Source organism: Channa argus, chromosome 15 (assembly GCF_033026475.1).
Source record: "Channa argus isolate prfri chromosome 15, Channa argus male v1.0, whole genome shotgun sequence".
In the NCBI taxonomy this organism is placed as follows: domain Eukaryota; kingdom Metazoa; phylum Chordata; class Actinopteri; order Anabantiformes; family Channidae; genus Channa; species Channa argus.
This window is the reverse complement of record NC_090211.1, coordinates 531,629-548,893: the sequence shown is the minus strand read 5'-3', so window position 1 is coordinate 548,893 and position 17,265 is coordinate 531,629. Positions and strand designations below refer to the sequence as shown.

At 38.9% G+C, this 17,265-nt stretch overlaps 1 protein-coding gene across 2 annotated transcripts in view; it reads right to left on the bottom strand.

The window, feature by feature from the left end:
• Positions 1 to 256: 256 nt before the first annotated feature.
• LOC137099388 (carbonic anhydrase-related protein 10-like) overlaps positions 257 to 17,265 on the bottom strand; it is a 100,087-nt gene continuing 83,078 nt past the window's right edge. For both annotated transcript variants that reach the window (XM_067476150.1, XM_067476149.1), the window contains 6 exons: positions 17,023 to 17,208; positions 14,562 to 14,657; positions 14,284 to 14,356; positions 13,053 to 13,207; positions 11,835 to 12,009; positions 257 to 1,896 (listed from right to left, as the gene is read on the bottom strand). In XM_067476150.1, the coding sequence (XP_067332251.1) occupies positions 1,874 to 1,896; positions 11,835 to 12,009; positions 13,053 to 13,207; positions 14,284 to 14,356; positions 14,562 to 14,657; positions 17,023 to 17,208 (708 nt within the window). In that variant the 3' untranslated portion in view covers positions 257 to 1,873. The remainder of the gene's footprint in view (positions 1,897 to 11,834; positions 12,010 to 13,052; positions 13,208 to 14,283; positions 14,357 to 14,561; positions 14,658 to 17,022; positions 17,209 to 17,265) is intronic.

Genomic DNA, 17,265 nt, shown 5'->3' with positions numbered 1-17,265 from the left:
TTGGAATACAACAGTTGTAGCCCATTTTCTGGAGCATCTGTGTGCGGTGGCTCTTGATCAACTGACTTCAGCCTCAGGAGAGCTTCAGCAGAAGTGGACTAAGTTCTTGAATTGGCTTTACTTAACTTCTCAAGCTTGTGTTCATCCATGCCTTTGGTGCACCTTTCCTAACCTTTCTAAGGATTTTGGTTGTGTGTACTGAACTAAACAGAGACAAAAAATGTATTTATTAATATATATTTATATACATTTATATTCTAATATTCTGAGATAGCGGAGTTTTGATTTTCATGAGTTGTAAACTGTAATCTGAAAGCTGTAAGATGAAAATCAAAATTACATCAAAAAAGACTTACAATATATCACTTTTTATGTAATAAATGAATATATACGTTTCACATTTTGAATTAAATTATGAAAGAAAATCTAATTCTGTTACAGTTACATTTATTTATTACAGATACATTTTTAAAATCAAAAAAATGAAAATCTACTTTTGTTTCCATCATGATAGACGATATTACATAAAATCAAACAAGCAAAAGAACAATTCAATGATCTAATGACCAGTGGTGGTGTTGATTCATAATGAGAATACTAAATGTCACTCATTTAGCGACATAATTCTACTGTGGACTAATCTTTTTTTGTCCACTGTTCAATTAAGCTTCAGAGGCAAAGGTCTGCATGTCAGTGTCACTGACTATGATTCAGTCTTACTCGCCATTTCATGTCCAACAGATCGCTTGACCTTTAGTACCGTGTCACATGATATAATGCTAAAGCTACACCTCTCAGGGTAAAGGTCAGCAATAACTAATCCAGATAAAAGATATAAAATTATTAGTTCAGGACAAAAAAAAAAGAAAAAAAAAGTTTTTTCTTTTTTTAAACAGAAGGTTTTACATGAGCTAATTAGCCAGGTATGCTATCATTTAGCTTAGATTGCACTCGAGCAGAAACTTCATTTAATACATTATGTTTTTGTCGTTTTAGTTTTGTAAAAGCAAAAAATATATTTTTTTTTAAAAAAGGCCACTTAACAGGCCTGCTGTTGTGCCCAGTTATGTTAGCTAATTTTGCAAGTGCTCAGTTTGGCCATGGGCTTTGATGAATTAGGCCTTCTAGTTTCAGAAGGAAGCCTGGCCTTTATATGGCAGTGTAAAGTAGGGGCAGATTCTGTCACCACTTCTTCATTCAGTGCCTTGAAGATAAGTGACCTGTTGTAAAATCATGTGAAATAGATGGCCTATACACATCTCCCATCCAGTGAATGAATTTTTTCAGGTATGCAGAATATCAGAGTTGTAGTCCCTCTCATGTCCCTTAAATAAACCTTAGACGTCTTTAGTTACTGTTCGATATCAGAAACATCTCATACTATATCATACCACAGTTTTGTGTTTAGCGAACAGTTTAGTGGAAATGTAATCATTCCTATAATCAGTGAATGGTCTTTTTTCTGCCCTCTGTAGCCTGAATTTGAATGTGGACAAGTGACGATCACAGGCAAACAGCGTAGATTCTAGCCTTTAGAAAACCAGCCAAAATTAAATTAGTCTTTGTGAGTTTAAACAACAAATGAAAAGACAGTATATTGTTTTTCCAGTACAGGACATTAGAGTCCTTATGGTCTGTTTCACACTTTGGTCTCCAACTCTGAGGTTTTCTCACTATCCCGACCTACATGAGCTCGGTTTAGGTTGTGGATGTGTAGCAGGTCAACACAGCAGATTGTTTGTGGTCTGGTCAGTTGAGCAAAGTCAGTTCAGTTCCTGTTTGTTCCGGTCAGGCTCAACTGTGTGAAATAAACTCAAATGCATCATTCCTGTCTCTCTTCTTGTGGCACTGCAGCTTGACATCTTTTTATCTTCTACTTTAAGAGCCACTGATTCACTGAGGGAAGAGAAGAGAAGAGGAGGAGGAAAGAGGATCATTAGTACAGAGAGGCTAAGCAGGGTGTATTAAAACAGAACAAAAAGTGCCTCAGGTTTCAGAAGTTGTGAAGAGAAAGACAAAGTGAGAAACAGAATGTTTGCCTGAAGACGGATAATGAGAGATAAAGGTAGGGACAAAGAAAGAAAAAAGGTCCAACAGTGTTTTCCCACAGAAGTGCCTCTCTGGAGAGGTGGACACAACAAAACAAACGGAGACACTGAAACAGTTCTTTCCCTTGTGAAGTTTAAATTGGTAGTAGATGGCTTCAAGTCACAGGTGGCTGCTCCATTTTTATACTAGCTGCTAAAATGGCATATTATGTTGATTAGTTTGGGGTCTACAGTCCAGAGACTCGATGATTTACTTTTACTTCTAGTGTTCATGTTCATTAGATGTCTGTAATTCAAGTCATTATTTATATACCTAAATCCTAAGGAGCTTTACAGTCTGCACAAGATATAACACCCTTTATCCTTATGCAGGAGGAAGATAGGAAATACTATTTAATTTGGGACAAAAGGGGGGGACAGGGGGACAGTCTCTTTGTTTTTCCTTCTTCCATAGTGTGGGGGTCATGAAAGCTGGATATTATATTATATTGGCTGTAGTATTTGCACTGTGATCAAATGCAACTCTGAAAAACTGCTTGAATTTTAATTAGTCAAACTGGGTCACTGTGGACAGCTCTATGTGCATGGTCCAAAGACTGTACTGCTAACAATGAAATAAAGGGATAAAAAACAGATAGGGACTATAGGGGCTGTAAGCAAATAGTGGCAATCAGTGGCTACAACTGAGAGAATAATAAACTGAAAGAGAGAAATTCATTATGAATAAATCTGCAAGGAATGGAGACATATATTTAACATAAATCTAGCCAAAAGTGAAATGTACTAGTTGACTCTGCACCAGGGATCCTCTAATCACCAGTAAGCGCTCTGTGCTGTCTTGTCTGTCTCTGCATGTCCTGAATGTTCTTAATCATCTTTAAGATCCACTGTCAGGTCAGACAGAACACATGTGAAACTTCAGTCCTTGGAACATGGATGCTTTTGGACTTTGAACATCAGTTGAATTACTACTTGTGGTTCCCAGAATTTCCAATGGTAGAATGGGAGGCAGAGCCTTTAGCTATCAAGCTCCTCTCCTGTGGAACCAGCTCCAAGTTCTGATTTTGGAAGCAGACACCCCACTTTTAATTCTAGGCTCAAAACCTTCCTCTTTGATAAAGCTTGGTTATAGTTATGCTGCTATAGGCTTAAACTGCTGGGGGACCACCCCCCACTGCACTGAGCTCCTTTCCTCCTCTTGTCCCTCTCTCCTCTCCTCTCACCCCACAATTGTCACCACTGTTTGACATTAACTATGTGTGTCTGTCCCTTTCCGCAGGTGTCCCCGGGCATTGAAGCTGTGTGTTCTCCAGTGTGCAGCTCCTGGTCCAACCAACCTGCCTGATGTTTTCTTGTTGCTTTTGTTTCTCTTTTTCTTTTCTCTGTTCACTTTCCACTCACGGCAAACGGCTGCCTAAACTGAGCCTGGTTCTGCTGGAGGTTTATTCGGCTAAAGGGAGTTTTTCCTCTCCACTGTTGCCTATGGCTTGTTCCAGGGAGAATTGTTGGGTTCTCTCTATACATCTTTATAGTCTTGACTTTATTCTGTGAAGTGCCCTGAGATGACTTTGTTGTGAATTGGCGCTATATAAATATAAATAATATATATATATAATATATATATATATATATATAAATAATATATATATATATATATATAATATATATATAAAATAATATATATAAATAAATTTATATATATTTAGTTTTTTACTTGTAATGAAATGTGATACTTAAATTACTTAGCACAGTGTTTACTTATTGGTCCATTGGGTATTGTCTTGTGCTTTCACACTAGCAACCGACACATGACATTGTAAACAAGACACAACACGGTGGAGATGTGAACTGGAGGATATATGTGGTGGCCAATGAAAATGGTGAGTGACTATTAACTTTGGAAAACCAATAGTGAGAAAAAAGTTAATATCAAGCCCTTGTCATAATGTAAATCTGTAAAATCACAAAGACCGGGGACATTTTTATATTAAATTAGCATTTACTCTGAATGATACATGATTTGTTACAAATCTGTGTACAACATTACTTTGAGGTATTGTCTGAACAACTACTTACTTTAAAATACTGTTTCTCAACCTAAACACATTTATTACAATAAGGCATATGTGACTTTATTTTTTTTCTTTTTCCCCTTGTAAAACAATCTGTCCAGCTAAAACAAGTCCTCATCATAGTAAATCAGAGGCTGTGAAAAGCATTTGATGTTGTGAAGAGTATGCTGGGCTACACGGGATCAATAACAAAGATCTTCACAATGCACAGAAGAGGCTGTCGAATGTAGTTTCTCTGTGTAATGTTTCCAAGACTGGTGTGTGTGTGTGTGTGTGTGTGTGTGTGTGTGTGTGTGTGTGTGTGTGAGAGAGAGAGAGAGATGTTCTAGCTTCCTCTTTAACAGCAGCCAGCTCAGTGATGCACTGCTAGCCTAAAAACTGCACCAATACACAATGCTCTCATATACTGTCCATTTTTAATTTGAGCTGTATCTCACACTTCTTTCACCTTCAGGAGATGGTCCTCTGTATTTCATTCTCTATCTGTGCACAGTGATGCTTAGTCCACTTTCTATCATTTGTTGTTGTGATATAGTTGTAGAAAACAGCTTCAGAGAGATAGTACTGTAGGTTCTGGATGTATTGAGAACTGGATACTGGATCAAGACATTGCAGCTATTCATTCCAATGCAAGATCTTCAGTAAAATCTCTAGTAAAAAAAATCATCATCCTGCCAGATTCAACCCTAAAACCTACCTGGATGATTACTACTTTTTGGCTCACAGAGGATATGCACGACAAAACCCCTCCAGTCCAACCATTTCACAGGGAAGTCATTTCATGGCACCTAGCTGTAGTTATTAGACATCACAACTCTTTTAATTGCTCTTGGCAGATTTAATGCCTCAATAAGCAAAATGTGGTACTTGTCTCCTAGGTGCAATTTGTGTCCCGCTACCATTGCTGAGTGTAATTCACTTTTACAAAACTGAAATACCAGTCACAGTTTGAATCCTCAAACTATCACTGAACCAGCAGCATCATTACAGTGAGATTACAGGTTTTACTACAAATAAATAAATGTGACACTGCATAATTTTCTATATTGTGACATCTAAGATGAACAGCGTGACAGCGACACTATGATATGATCCTAAGTTTCTGTAAAAAGCTTGTCTCATGTAATGTGAGTGGTAACCACAAAACTCAATGACTTTGTAACAGAAGTTATTAAGTTGTGTCTTGAAGTCAGACAGTTTTAATGACCTCGCAAAACTCATTACATTCAAAAATATATTGACACAAAGATAGCTATACAGCTATACAGCAACCAATGCAAGACTTACCAACTTGAGAAATGTAGTTAGCAAGGACAACTTTAGCCGGCATGAATTAATGATAAAAAAGTAAAACTTCACCAACACGACCAAACATTAAGCAAACACAACAAAACAAAGCACAGTAAGCCAGTAATCAGGTATCACTTACTGGTCCAACAGCAATAATTGCCATTGTCTGGGCCGTGCCAGTTTTCTCACACTCTCTTCCTTCAACATCATCTTCTTGGGACTGTTTGCTGCCTCTACCATGTTGAGCCATACTAAAAATACCTGTCATTATGGATTGGGTGGTTCATCTATCCATTATCTTTATCTGGATATCTTTTTGTTTTTACCAGTGGAAGCCATTACTGTAATCGAAATCAACATTTGAATAAATACAGAGCCCTAGTTTAAGTAGTGCAAACCAGTGTGAGGAGGTTTTACTAAATACTATCTATACATTTTGCACGACTTCCACTCACATACACGGATGAAGACGGACGAAGTATTCACAAGTATGGAGGAAGAAAGAATCTTGATCCAAGCAAGGTCAAGGTCTTGGTCTTCGATGTCTGGGATCAGGCTCGATCTTTATTGATGATATATAGAAGGATGGTAACAGCAGAACGAATTTAGAAGTGTAAAACATTTTATCTGCAAATATACAGATAAATGTTTCAAATTAAATTAGAAGGAGTCTCATCATGCTGCAAGACAATGATCCTTATCTATCAACTTAATAAATGACTTGACCAGAATGAAAAAGTGGAAGGTTTTAGACTGAACAATCACAAGAACTTAACTCAAGCAAACATGTATTTCACCTACTTAAGAGGAGAATAAAGAATGTCGTTACATCAAAGTCAAACCCAGAGGGAGCTAAAAAACCCAGTGAAAAATGTAACCCTTCGGGTTTTAACATTTCACATGCCCAAATTTCCCACTCACAAGTTCAGATTTTAAGCTCACTAGCTATGTTATAAAAAAATGAATGCCTGGCCCAAAAAATGGGATTACAATGAGAAGTGGTGTGGGCAACAAGGAGCTTTTATCTGAGTATGTAATGTAAATGTAAATGTGTTTAACTTGTTATAGATCACAAAACGATTATGGAAGCATAACATTATAAAATGTTAAAAATGCCAGACTAAATTTAATATGTTATAAATACTACTAGCACAGAAAGTTGCAGAGTTGAAGAGTTGCATGAAAGTTTATCATGCCGGATGCCCTTCCTGATGCAACGCTCCCCAATTTCTACTGGGCTTGGATTGGCACTGCACAGCTGGGGAGGGGGCTGTTAGGGGTTCAGTACCTTGCCCAGAGACATTTCGACATATAGCCAGGGCCGGGGATTGAACCACTAACCCTGTGGTCCATGGATAACTGCCTTTACCAACTGAGCTACAGCCGCCCCCAGTTTAGCTAGCTGGAGCATAAACTTGCGATATTTTGGCACAGTAACAATAAAAGCCAGCTTATCTACTATATCTACTGTTATTCTGTAGGTTAAGTGTAAGTGGCAGTGTGCAAATGAAACAGGAAATTTTATGTTATAAAAAAATGAATGCCTGGCCCAAAAAATGGGATTACAATGAGAAGTTGTGTGGGCAACAAGGAGCTTTTATCTGAGTATGTAATGTAAATGTAAATGTGTTTAACTTGTTATAGATCACAAAACGATTATGGAAGCAAAACATTATAAAATGTTAAAAATGCCAGACTAAATTTAATATGTTATAAATACTACTCATCTAATGCTAAAGCAGAGTAATAGTTTTTCAGAACTGGTTATTAACCTGCATTTTAGTCAGTGGCACAGTAAAAATATTATTCTCTTCTTACATTAAGTGACACTGGTCCAGTGTAAACAAAGAGTGGATGACGTGTCACATCAGACTCTGCTAACTTGCTAGTTTATGCTTATAAGAACACTACTCACAAAAAGTTAAGGATATTCTACTTTCAGGTAAAATTTCAGAATGCATCTAAAATGCAGTATAACCTTTACGGATTAACTTAATTTTCTCTAAACTTTTGAATGCTGCACGTGTCCAACTGTTCAGGGTTTCATTACTTATTGCCCAACATGCTGTTCTCTAACAAGGTGATTAACCAGAAAAATCATAGCGTAATTCGTGGACCATGTCTGATCCACGAAGCAACCACTAAATGTTCCGGTTCAATTTGTATTTAAACAATCCTCTTCATCATGCTGTTCACATTTTGACATCACGAGACCAACACAAAACCTAACAATGAACAAGTTATTGAGACATTGACATTTTTTGTTGTGGTATTCCAGCCACTGTTGTTATCATTTGTTGAATCATTGAGATGAAAAAATTAGCATTGCATGCTTCTACATAAATGCCCAACTTTCATGATATAATAGCACTGTAGGATAAACATTTTTACATTTTATATCCAGAAGTTGAATATCCCTATCTTTTTGTGAGCAGTGTATGTCCATGTCCAAACTGACAACATCCACTGTCTATTAACACCAGACCAAAACCAGTCCCAGCACACTGTGGGAAGGACACCTGAATCTGTCAGCATCACATCTCACAGCAAAATCATTTTTTGCTATTATTACCAGAGCTGTGTGGGATGCACATTTTTCCATACCAACAATGTACCATAAATTGGTTAATATCATTATTGAACCACTCATACATAAGATGTATCTTATATCGAATTGCAGCAGTTTATATTTTGATTCTATGAAAGCACCTTATTTATTTAGCTTTACACTGTATCTTTGTTTTCATCTGTCACTATCCTTAATCTGCACGTGTGGCAAATTAAACTCTAGTGTCATTTTGAAATGACATTATACTAGTCACCTCCAGTGGTCCTCACCATAAGAAATTCACTAGTTTGGTCTTTTCTTAGAAAGCACTGTCAACATGGTAGATGGTAGAGTTGGGATATTATTAATTACAGGTAAGTATTTGTACAAGAATTTGACATAATTGTGCTTTAAAGCCATGTTATAAGCCAAGTAGACACATCTAATTCCATAGGGTTTATAGGTGTAACAGGGTATTTCCAGTTTTGTCAGGTGCATCGTTGAGCTGAAGCCAAACCCTGCCCCCAACTTACCAACCAATGATATTCACTGCCAGTACCCACCAGGCGCTCACCCTCAAACTGTCGAAAACAAGCTCCTTGTCTAAACTCACAAAAATGTTTCTCAAACATAGATTGCAACCAACAGTATGGTTGTCTTCTGATGAAAAAAGACAGTTTACTTATATTAAGATAGACACACCTTTTCTTTTCTTTTCTTTCTTTCTTTTTGTTTTCTTTGCAAGCTTCATATTTTCCCACTCACTAGAGTGGGAAATGTAGGTATACCGAATGTTAAAACTTGCAGGTTTAGATTTTTTAATTTGTGTTTTAGTCTCCTCTGGTTTTAACTGTGATGTACCAGCATAAGAACCCAAACAAACAACAAACAGCCCAATTATTCTGCCCAGACTGCCACAACCAACCACGTACTCCTCATTGACTATCAAATATTCAGTAAACGTATCGGCCTGTTTCCATTTGTCCTCATCGAAATTCCTTTAGTTTGTCTGTGGACTGAAATCTTGCTGACACAAAGCTGACATTGCTGATATTGCTGCTCGCGATTTCTGCCTGTGTCTGAATTACTCACCTGCTGACTTCTGATCTATGTATGTGCCCTGAATGCACTCTGTCTCATTCCTTCCTGACTGTGTTTACCTCCCAGTCTGCTTCATCTGCCATATGTCTACATTGGTTTATTTCTTTAACAAAACACAATAGACAAAAAATTATATATATATATATGTACAAAAATATAATGCACCTCTTAAATTTGTATTCTTATTTTCCTTTGCGCTGTTCCCTTTCAGGAGTCACCACAGCGAATAATGTGCCTCCATCTAACTCTGTCCTCTGCATCCTGTTCTCTCATACCAACTAACTTCATGTCCTCTCTCACTACATCCATAAATCTCCTCGTTGGTCTTCCTCTAGACATCCTGCCTGGCAGCTCCAACCTCAGCATCCTTCTACCGATATATTCACAGTTTCTCCTCTAGACATGTCCAAACCACCTCAATCTGGCCTCTCTGACTTTATCTCCAACACATCTAACATGAGCTGTCCCTCTGATGTCCTCATTCCTGATCCTGTCCATCCTCGTCCCTCGCAAATAGAACCTCAACATCTTAAGCTCTGCTACCTCCAGCTCTGGCTCCTGTCTTTTCTTCAGTGCCACTGTCTCTAAGCCGAACAACATCTCTGGTCTCACCACCGTCTTGAACATCTTTCCTTTCATTCTTGCTGATTCTCTTTTATCACACAACACACCTGACACTTTTTTCCACCCGTTCCAACCTGCCTGCACTCGCAGGCAGACTTCACCTTTTTCGACACTCTCTGTTGCTATGAACCATTAAACCCTAAATACTTGTACCCTAAGTCCTGCACCTTCTTCACCTCTGCTCCCTTTAACCTCACCGTTCCACCGTTTCTCTAAATCTACGAAGACACAATACAACTCCCTATGACCCTCTCTGTACTTCTTCATCAGCGTCCTCAAAGCAAATACTGCATCTGTTGGACTCTTTCTAGGCATGAAACCATATTGCTGCTCACAAATGTTCACCTCTGTCCTTAGCCGAGCTTCCACTACTCTTTCCCACAACTTCATCGTTTGGCTCATCAGCTTTATTCCTCTGTAGTTGCCACAGCTCTGCACATCTCCCTTGTTCTTAAAAATTGGCACCAATACACTTCTTCTCCAGTCCTCAGCATCCTCTCACTGTCCTGTCCTGCTCCCAACCCCCTCTTCTACTCTTCGTTCACTTTCATTTTCCTCATTCATCAACTCTTCAAAGTTCTCCTTCCATCTTCCCATCACACTTCTGGCACCTGTCAATACATTTCCATCCTTATCTTTAATCACACTAACCTGCTGCACATCCTTCCCATCTCTATCTCTTTGTCTGGCCAACCTGTACAAATCCACCATCTCCCTCTTTAGTGTCCAACCTAACATACAAGTCCTCATATGCTCTTTGTTTGGCCTTTGCCACCTCTACCTTCACCTTACCCTGCACCTCCCTGTTGGAGTACAGGGAGGTGTCTACAGGTGTCAGGGAGGTCTACTCTCTATTGTCCTCTCAGTGTCCCACTTCTTCTTAGCTAACCTCTTTCCTGAACTTCCTTGTTCCACCACCAAGTCTCTTTGTCCACTTTCCTCTTTCCAGATGACACACCGAGTACCCTCCTACCTGTCTCCCTGATCACATTAGCTGTAGTGGTCCAGTCATCTGGAAGCACTTCCTGACCACCCAGAGCACTTCCTGACCATCTCAGCTCCTCCCATGAAAACTACACAACATTCTTCCTTTTTCAACTTCCACCACCTCGTCCTCTGCTCTGGCTTTGTCCTCTTCATCTTCCTCACCACCAGAGTCATTTCACACACCACTATCCTGTGTTGTCTGGCTACACTCTCCCCAACCAATACTTTACAGTCACTGCTCTCTTTCAGATTACAACATCTACACAAGATGTCGTCCACCTGAGTGCTTCTACATCCGCTCTTATATATCACCCTAAGGTCCTGCCTCTTCTGGAAGAAAGTCCTCACTTTCTCATTGCACACTCTCCTATCTGACCCATGGTAGAACAACTTGAACCCTGCTCCTAAGCTTCTAGTCTTGCTACCTTTCCATCTGTTCTCCTGGACACACAGTATGTCCACCTTCCTTCTCTGTATCATGTCAATCATCTCTCTAGCCTTCCCTGTCATAGTACCGACATTCAAAGTCCCTACTGTCGGTCCTACATTCTTAGCTTTCCTCTTCTCTCTCTGCCTATGAACACACCTTCCTGCTGTCCTTCTTCGACCAACAGTAGTCCAATTTCCACCGGTACCCTGTAGGTCAACAGCACCGGTGGCCGTCATTGTTAACCCGAGTCCCGACTGATCTGGTATGGGAGTCATTTTCGGTGTGATAGTCATGATTCGCATGTTTAATTTGGCATGTGTTTTACGTCGGATGCCCTTCCTGACACAGCCCTCTGCATTTATCCAGATTTGGGACTGGCACAAGAAGACGCTGGCTTGTGTCCCCTTGCGGTTGCAACTTTGTATTCAGTGTAGCGTTTATTATTATTGTCATTTGTCATGGAACGTTCATTTGTTCATTCATTTAGTTAGGGAATAAATTGTTCAGTTGTTAAAACTGGAGACTAAATATTTCAGATTTAACATGTTTTCCATTCAGTCAAATTATATTAAATGCAGACATAAAGCAAATAAGAATGCTCACATAAAGCACATGTAGGATTTGTATACATTCAGGCATTTATCAGTGGCCTATAAGACACATAGCTGTTACCATTTACAAGTATGTACCAAATACTTGCAAATTGCTTTTGTAAAAGTGAATGAATATTTTACCTCTGTACTGTGGGCGGAGGGCGCGGTTATTGGGGCAGTTGCGGCCCTTCTTGCTGAAATTGATGTTGGTTCGGATGCAGCGCTGTAGCAGAGGCTGGGTGGGCCGGGTGTTGTCGCTCATACTCAGGAAGATCTTATAGGGCTCGTTCTGGCTGAGGAGGCGCAGGGAGTGCATCTAAAGAGACAAGGGAAATTTTAAAGAACAGGTGAAAGCTAAAACTAATGGTTAAGGGCTTATCGTGTTCAGTTTGTATTAATAATACAATTTAGTACAGCTAGGTGTAGTGAAAATAATATTGTTTGAGATTCTTGAAGCTGGTCTTAATAGAAATTACTAATAGTCATTTTTATTAAAAGCAGCTTGAAACATCCTGAACTCAAAGGTCAACTTTTGGCTGGTCCCTTCAGGATTCACCACAGCAGAACATGTTCTGCATCTTGATTTTGGCATGAGGTTTTACACCGGATGCCTTTCCTGCCACAACCCTCCCATTTTATCCAGGCTTGGGACTGGCACCAAGGTGGCCCTTGATGCTTGGGCAGGGCCACACCTGTTAGGATGGGATTTGAAGCCCTGGCCTTGTGAATCCTAACCCAAAGCTGCACTTTGTCTTAATTAAAGGTTTAGACAATGTAAAAGCAGAGATAGAATTTAATTTTTAAAATGATAAGAAAACGCAGAGGACAGAGTCAGCTGTGGCGACCCCTAGGGGGCAGCTGAAAAAAGAAGAAAATTAAATTGTCATTAGTGTGTAATCTCTTCCAATTAGTGGCACAGTCAAGTGTAAATGTGACAGAATTAGCTCAATTCATCATTTGCACATATATAGTAGTATTTTTTTACATTCTGTCCCACCAGCATTAAACTGAAGATAAAATCATCCAACCATAAAACAATCTAAAAAGGTTAATTATCAACATCCTTCATAATATGAAGCACATGTCTCAGGAGATTTAAACCATATTTTATTGTTTAGTTATAAAAGTGTTTTGTGAAGAATCACATTTTAAGACTGACATTACTGAGAGGCAAAAGCTGCAGAGTTTATTATTTGGATAGTTTTGTGTGCTCTGTGTACATGTTTAGAGAAAAATAGATATTTCCGTTACAGGTTATGAAAGTTGTCATTTGCAATTCAAAGTCCACTGTGCTGGCAAGATAAACAGAATCTACATTTATACCTATGTCACCGGTGTGTGTACTAATCCTACACGTACCTGCATTTGTGTCACGTAGATGGGCTTGTTGATGAGAATCCATGTGGATGTCTCAAAGCAGGGAGGTATAGTGATGGAGCCCTCATAAGTGATGTAACGTGTGGTGTCAGGGTAAAGGTCAGCTATGTTTAGGCCCATCATTAGGAATGCATCATCTAAAGAAAGTGAGAATAAAAAACATTTCAGTCATAACTGAGGACTCAGTGTGTTGAGTAAAAGTGAAGTGAAAACACCCCAGAAGAGGAGAATGTAGAATGTGTGTGTGTGTGTGTGTGTGTGTGTGTGTGTGTGTGTGTGTGTGTGTGTGTGTGTGTGTGTGTGTGTGTGTGTGTGTGTGTGGATGTACAACAGGGTATAACGGTATATAATAGTTGGACCAATTAAAAAGAATGATTACAGTGACTATCAAAAAAACTTTGAGAGCAGAGGGAGTGGGTGTGTTCTTGTATTGGATTGTTTACATGGTCACATCCTCTCACCTCCTCTTTGTGGTGGTTCCCACAAGCTAAACAATTCAGTTTTACTGTTCAGGACTGCTTTTTGGTAAAGGTTAATGTACATTTCCACGGGATTTGTATACTGTAAGTCATGTAATGGCCTAAATGACAATACCAAGATTCTGTGTGTGCTTGAGGTTGTGTAGTGCTGCTATGTTTAGCCTTATTAAAAAGAGGAAACTCTCCACAGGGCCATACATGTTCAAGGTTCTTGTTGAAGAAGAAGAGCAGAAGATGTGTGTGCATGAGTGTTGTATACAAGAGAAAGAAAAGATGAACAAACCTTGGTCTAATAGTTTTAGACCTCGAATGTGGTTCTATGTCATCGTCTGTCTGACAGACTTTTGGTTGTAAGACTTAGGCCCGTTATATTAAAAGATTTAAAACATCAGCGGGATGAACTTAAATTATGACAGCGGAAAAGCAGACAATAGGCCGAGAGGCCAGGGATGTGCCGGTACATGTATGCCCAGGGGTGGAAACATGTCTCCCCAGAAAGACAAACAACAGGCAGCGCCGTAGGGGGCTGCTTTGAAAGGTCTGACAAAGCAATATATCTTGCAGTATAACTTGCTATATCTATATATACTATATACAATCACATAATATTATGAAGGTTACAGTGTTATTCAACCCAAGAAAGGTAGAAATACAGCTCTGCAGATTTTCAAGCAGAATGATCTTGTCGAGAGAGAAAACACATTCAGAGAGAGATGGAGAGAGTGTTACATTACGTTTATAGTTGATTCTGGTGATGGTGTCTCTATTGAGCATTCGGTTGAGGAAGGTATTGGAGTTTTCAGAGAGCTGAGAATTCACAAAGAGAGAGAATTATTCAAAACAAACAGTGGCGTAAAACAGTGAAATGATTCCCATGAATCTATTGTTGTTTTAAATCTATCATACAGCATAACTGAGCGACCCTATTAAATGATCACATACTGTCGGCTCTTTTACAAGTGTATTTGTGTCTTTACTCAGTTCCAATGTACTCTCAGCAGGACATACTGACCTTTATGAAGATGGAGACCACAGCGATGCCATAGGGGCTCTTAGAAGCCTCACTGTAGTTGGTATACAGATCCTGGTTATAATGGATAAGCTGGACCTGAAAGACAAAAAAACATTATTACAAACTAACTATAGCAACTCTAGCAGTATAGTGCAACTACAGAAATATGAATTACAGTTTTGAGCAATATACATAAGTTCCGTTTTCATTGTAATGAAGCAGCAACAAACCTTTCATCATCATATCCCAAACATAAACTACAACTATTAAAAAAAAAGTAAAATATTTTATGAAAGTGAACAAAAAGTTTTGTTATTTTAAAAGTATCTTTTCCAGCTTTTTAGTTAGTACCAGCCAATGATGGACTGTTGAGGGATGTCTTTCTTTGAGCTTCAAGCCCCAATTGTACGTAGATGTATTATTTTTATTTGAATTTAGTGAAATAACATAATTCGATTCAACAGTTATTGAAGCAGCAGTAGGGACCCTGCTGTAAAATACTTGTTACTGCAAAATGCTGTTAATTAAGTTAACAAAGTTTAGTGAAAAACTTTACTGTATTTGCATGGTGGACTCGTCTCATAATGCTGTGTAAAGCATGTCACTGTTATAGAGCAGAATTTAATCCAACAGAGGAAAATAAATAAAGGTGAATAATGCAACACATCCAACGAAGAACATCATCTTTCTCCAGATAGAACTACATATTTAACATATTTATTCTCACCTGTGGTTTGTTCACATCCCTCTACCTCTGTTACCTAACAAGGTTCACCAAAACCTTGTTAGTTAGTTAATTATGTGGAAAAAGATGAAATGTATCATGATGTTATAACATCCTCATATTACCACTTCTAGTCATAATGGGTGGTAAAGTTGTGCTAGAGTCCAATAAATTCTAAGGTAGTTCTAATATTATGGTCCCCTCACTCATTTTAAATAAGGTCAAACCTTAACATAATGCACTCTAGTACAATTCTAAAATAACCTCAATAATAAACACATAGTAGAATTTTTACCTTTCTGAGGGTTTCAACTTATAAACTTCGAAAATTGAGAATTATAACCTTGAAAAAGTGGAGTTTATGGCAGAGCTGCTGTTTGGCATTACATTAGACTCTTTCATGAGTAACTTGCAAAACATATGTTCGAAATGAGGCAAATACTTCATCATCATTAACCTTTAACCATCAAGACAGTACAAAGGCTGCAGCCAGCAGGTAGATTAGAACTAGGGTCCTTCTAGCTGTGAAGCAACAAAGCTTAGCCACTTTATCACAGTCATTAACAAACGTTCTGTTAAGCTTGGTTCATACTAGCTGCTTCCCCTTCGACGGATCCATACCCACCCATTAATGCATGCATGCTTTTTTCATACAACAGTTAGGAATGAAAACATGGACATGAGATGATGGAATTTATGTCACACTAAGCATTTAACTTGATTTATTAGATAATTAATAATCAAGTTCTGGTGGACTCTCTCTGTCAGCCGCTCCCTCTAGGGTCAGTGAGTTATAGTGACAAATTTCTATACTTTTTAAATACTTCACCCAGTGATTTATATTATGACTGTTTTTTATTTTATGTAATTTGATATTTAATCAAGGGAAATACTGAGTCTGTGACTTTGCTGTTTTTTAATCAATTGTCAGTTTATTAGGGGACTGTGGTGCAGGAAGGTTGCGCTGTCGTCTACCAATCTCGTAGTTGTTGGTTCAATCGACGGATCCTCCGGTCACATGTCAAAGTGTCCTTGAGCAAGACACTGAACCCCAACTTAGTTGCTCCTGGTGAGTGTTAGCCAGCTGCATAGCAGCTGGGGGGAGCCGTGGTGTGTAAGTGTGTGCGTGATTGTGAGTGCGAATGAGAAGCAGTAAAGCGCTTTGAGTGCCAGGTAGAAAAGTGCTATATAAGTGCAGACCATTTAACATTTCTAAGTTACATCTAAACGGTACCATTTGCACCATGTGTCCACATCTATGTTGATAAACCATTTAAATAATGACCATTTACTGTAAATTCTGTGATTATCTATGGACACTCGTGATTGGTCACACACACCCACAGATATATATACAGTATATAGACACAAAACAAATCATGTATTATAAGGGACTTTCTCAATGACAACATTTGGTGGCAAGACTTAAATAAGAGCAAGGATAAGAAACCTTTTCTAAAGCTTAAGTGTTCATAGGACCCCATTGGCCTTAATAATTGGAAACAGGAAAGATGAGAGGACCTGCCAGAAGGATGGCCATCGGAACATTGAATGATTCACTATTTAGGCTCAGCTTACACCTCAACATGAACGCCCTCTGCAATGGCTACTTTACTGCTGCAACAAACTACCTGTCACCACAACGTGCAACACCTTGCTCTCGCTTATGAACAAAAGCCTAGAATATTTGTACACCTTCACTTGGGAAGTGACATCTGTTACTGTGTTGTCTCTTACCTCTCCAGGAAAGCCCTGTCCATTGAGAAGGTGCTCTGAACCCTGGGAGTCCTCACTCCCGAAGTGGATGCGAACTTCTTCCAGTCGGTAGCTATAACCTAGGGGACCCCCTGAGATGTTCACCAGGTGGGCTTTGTCTGGCCGCAAGGACACATGCTTCCCTGTGTTGTACATGGTGCCTCCCATCTAAAGAGAAAGAAAACCAGAGAGATAACAACTAATGGACCTATGGCCTCTGTACTA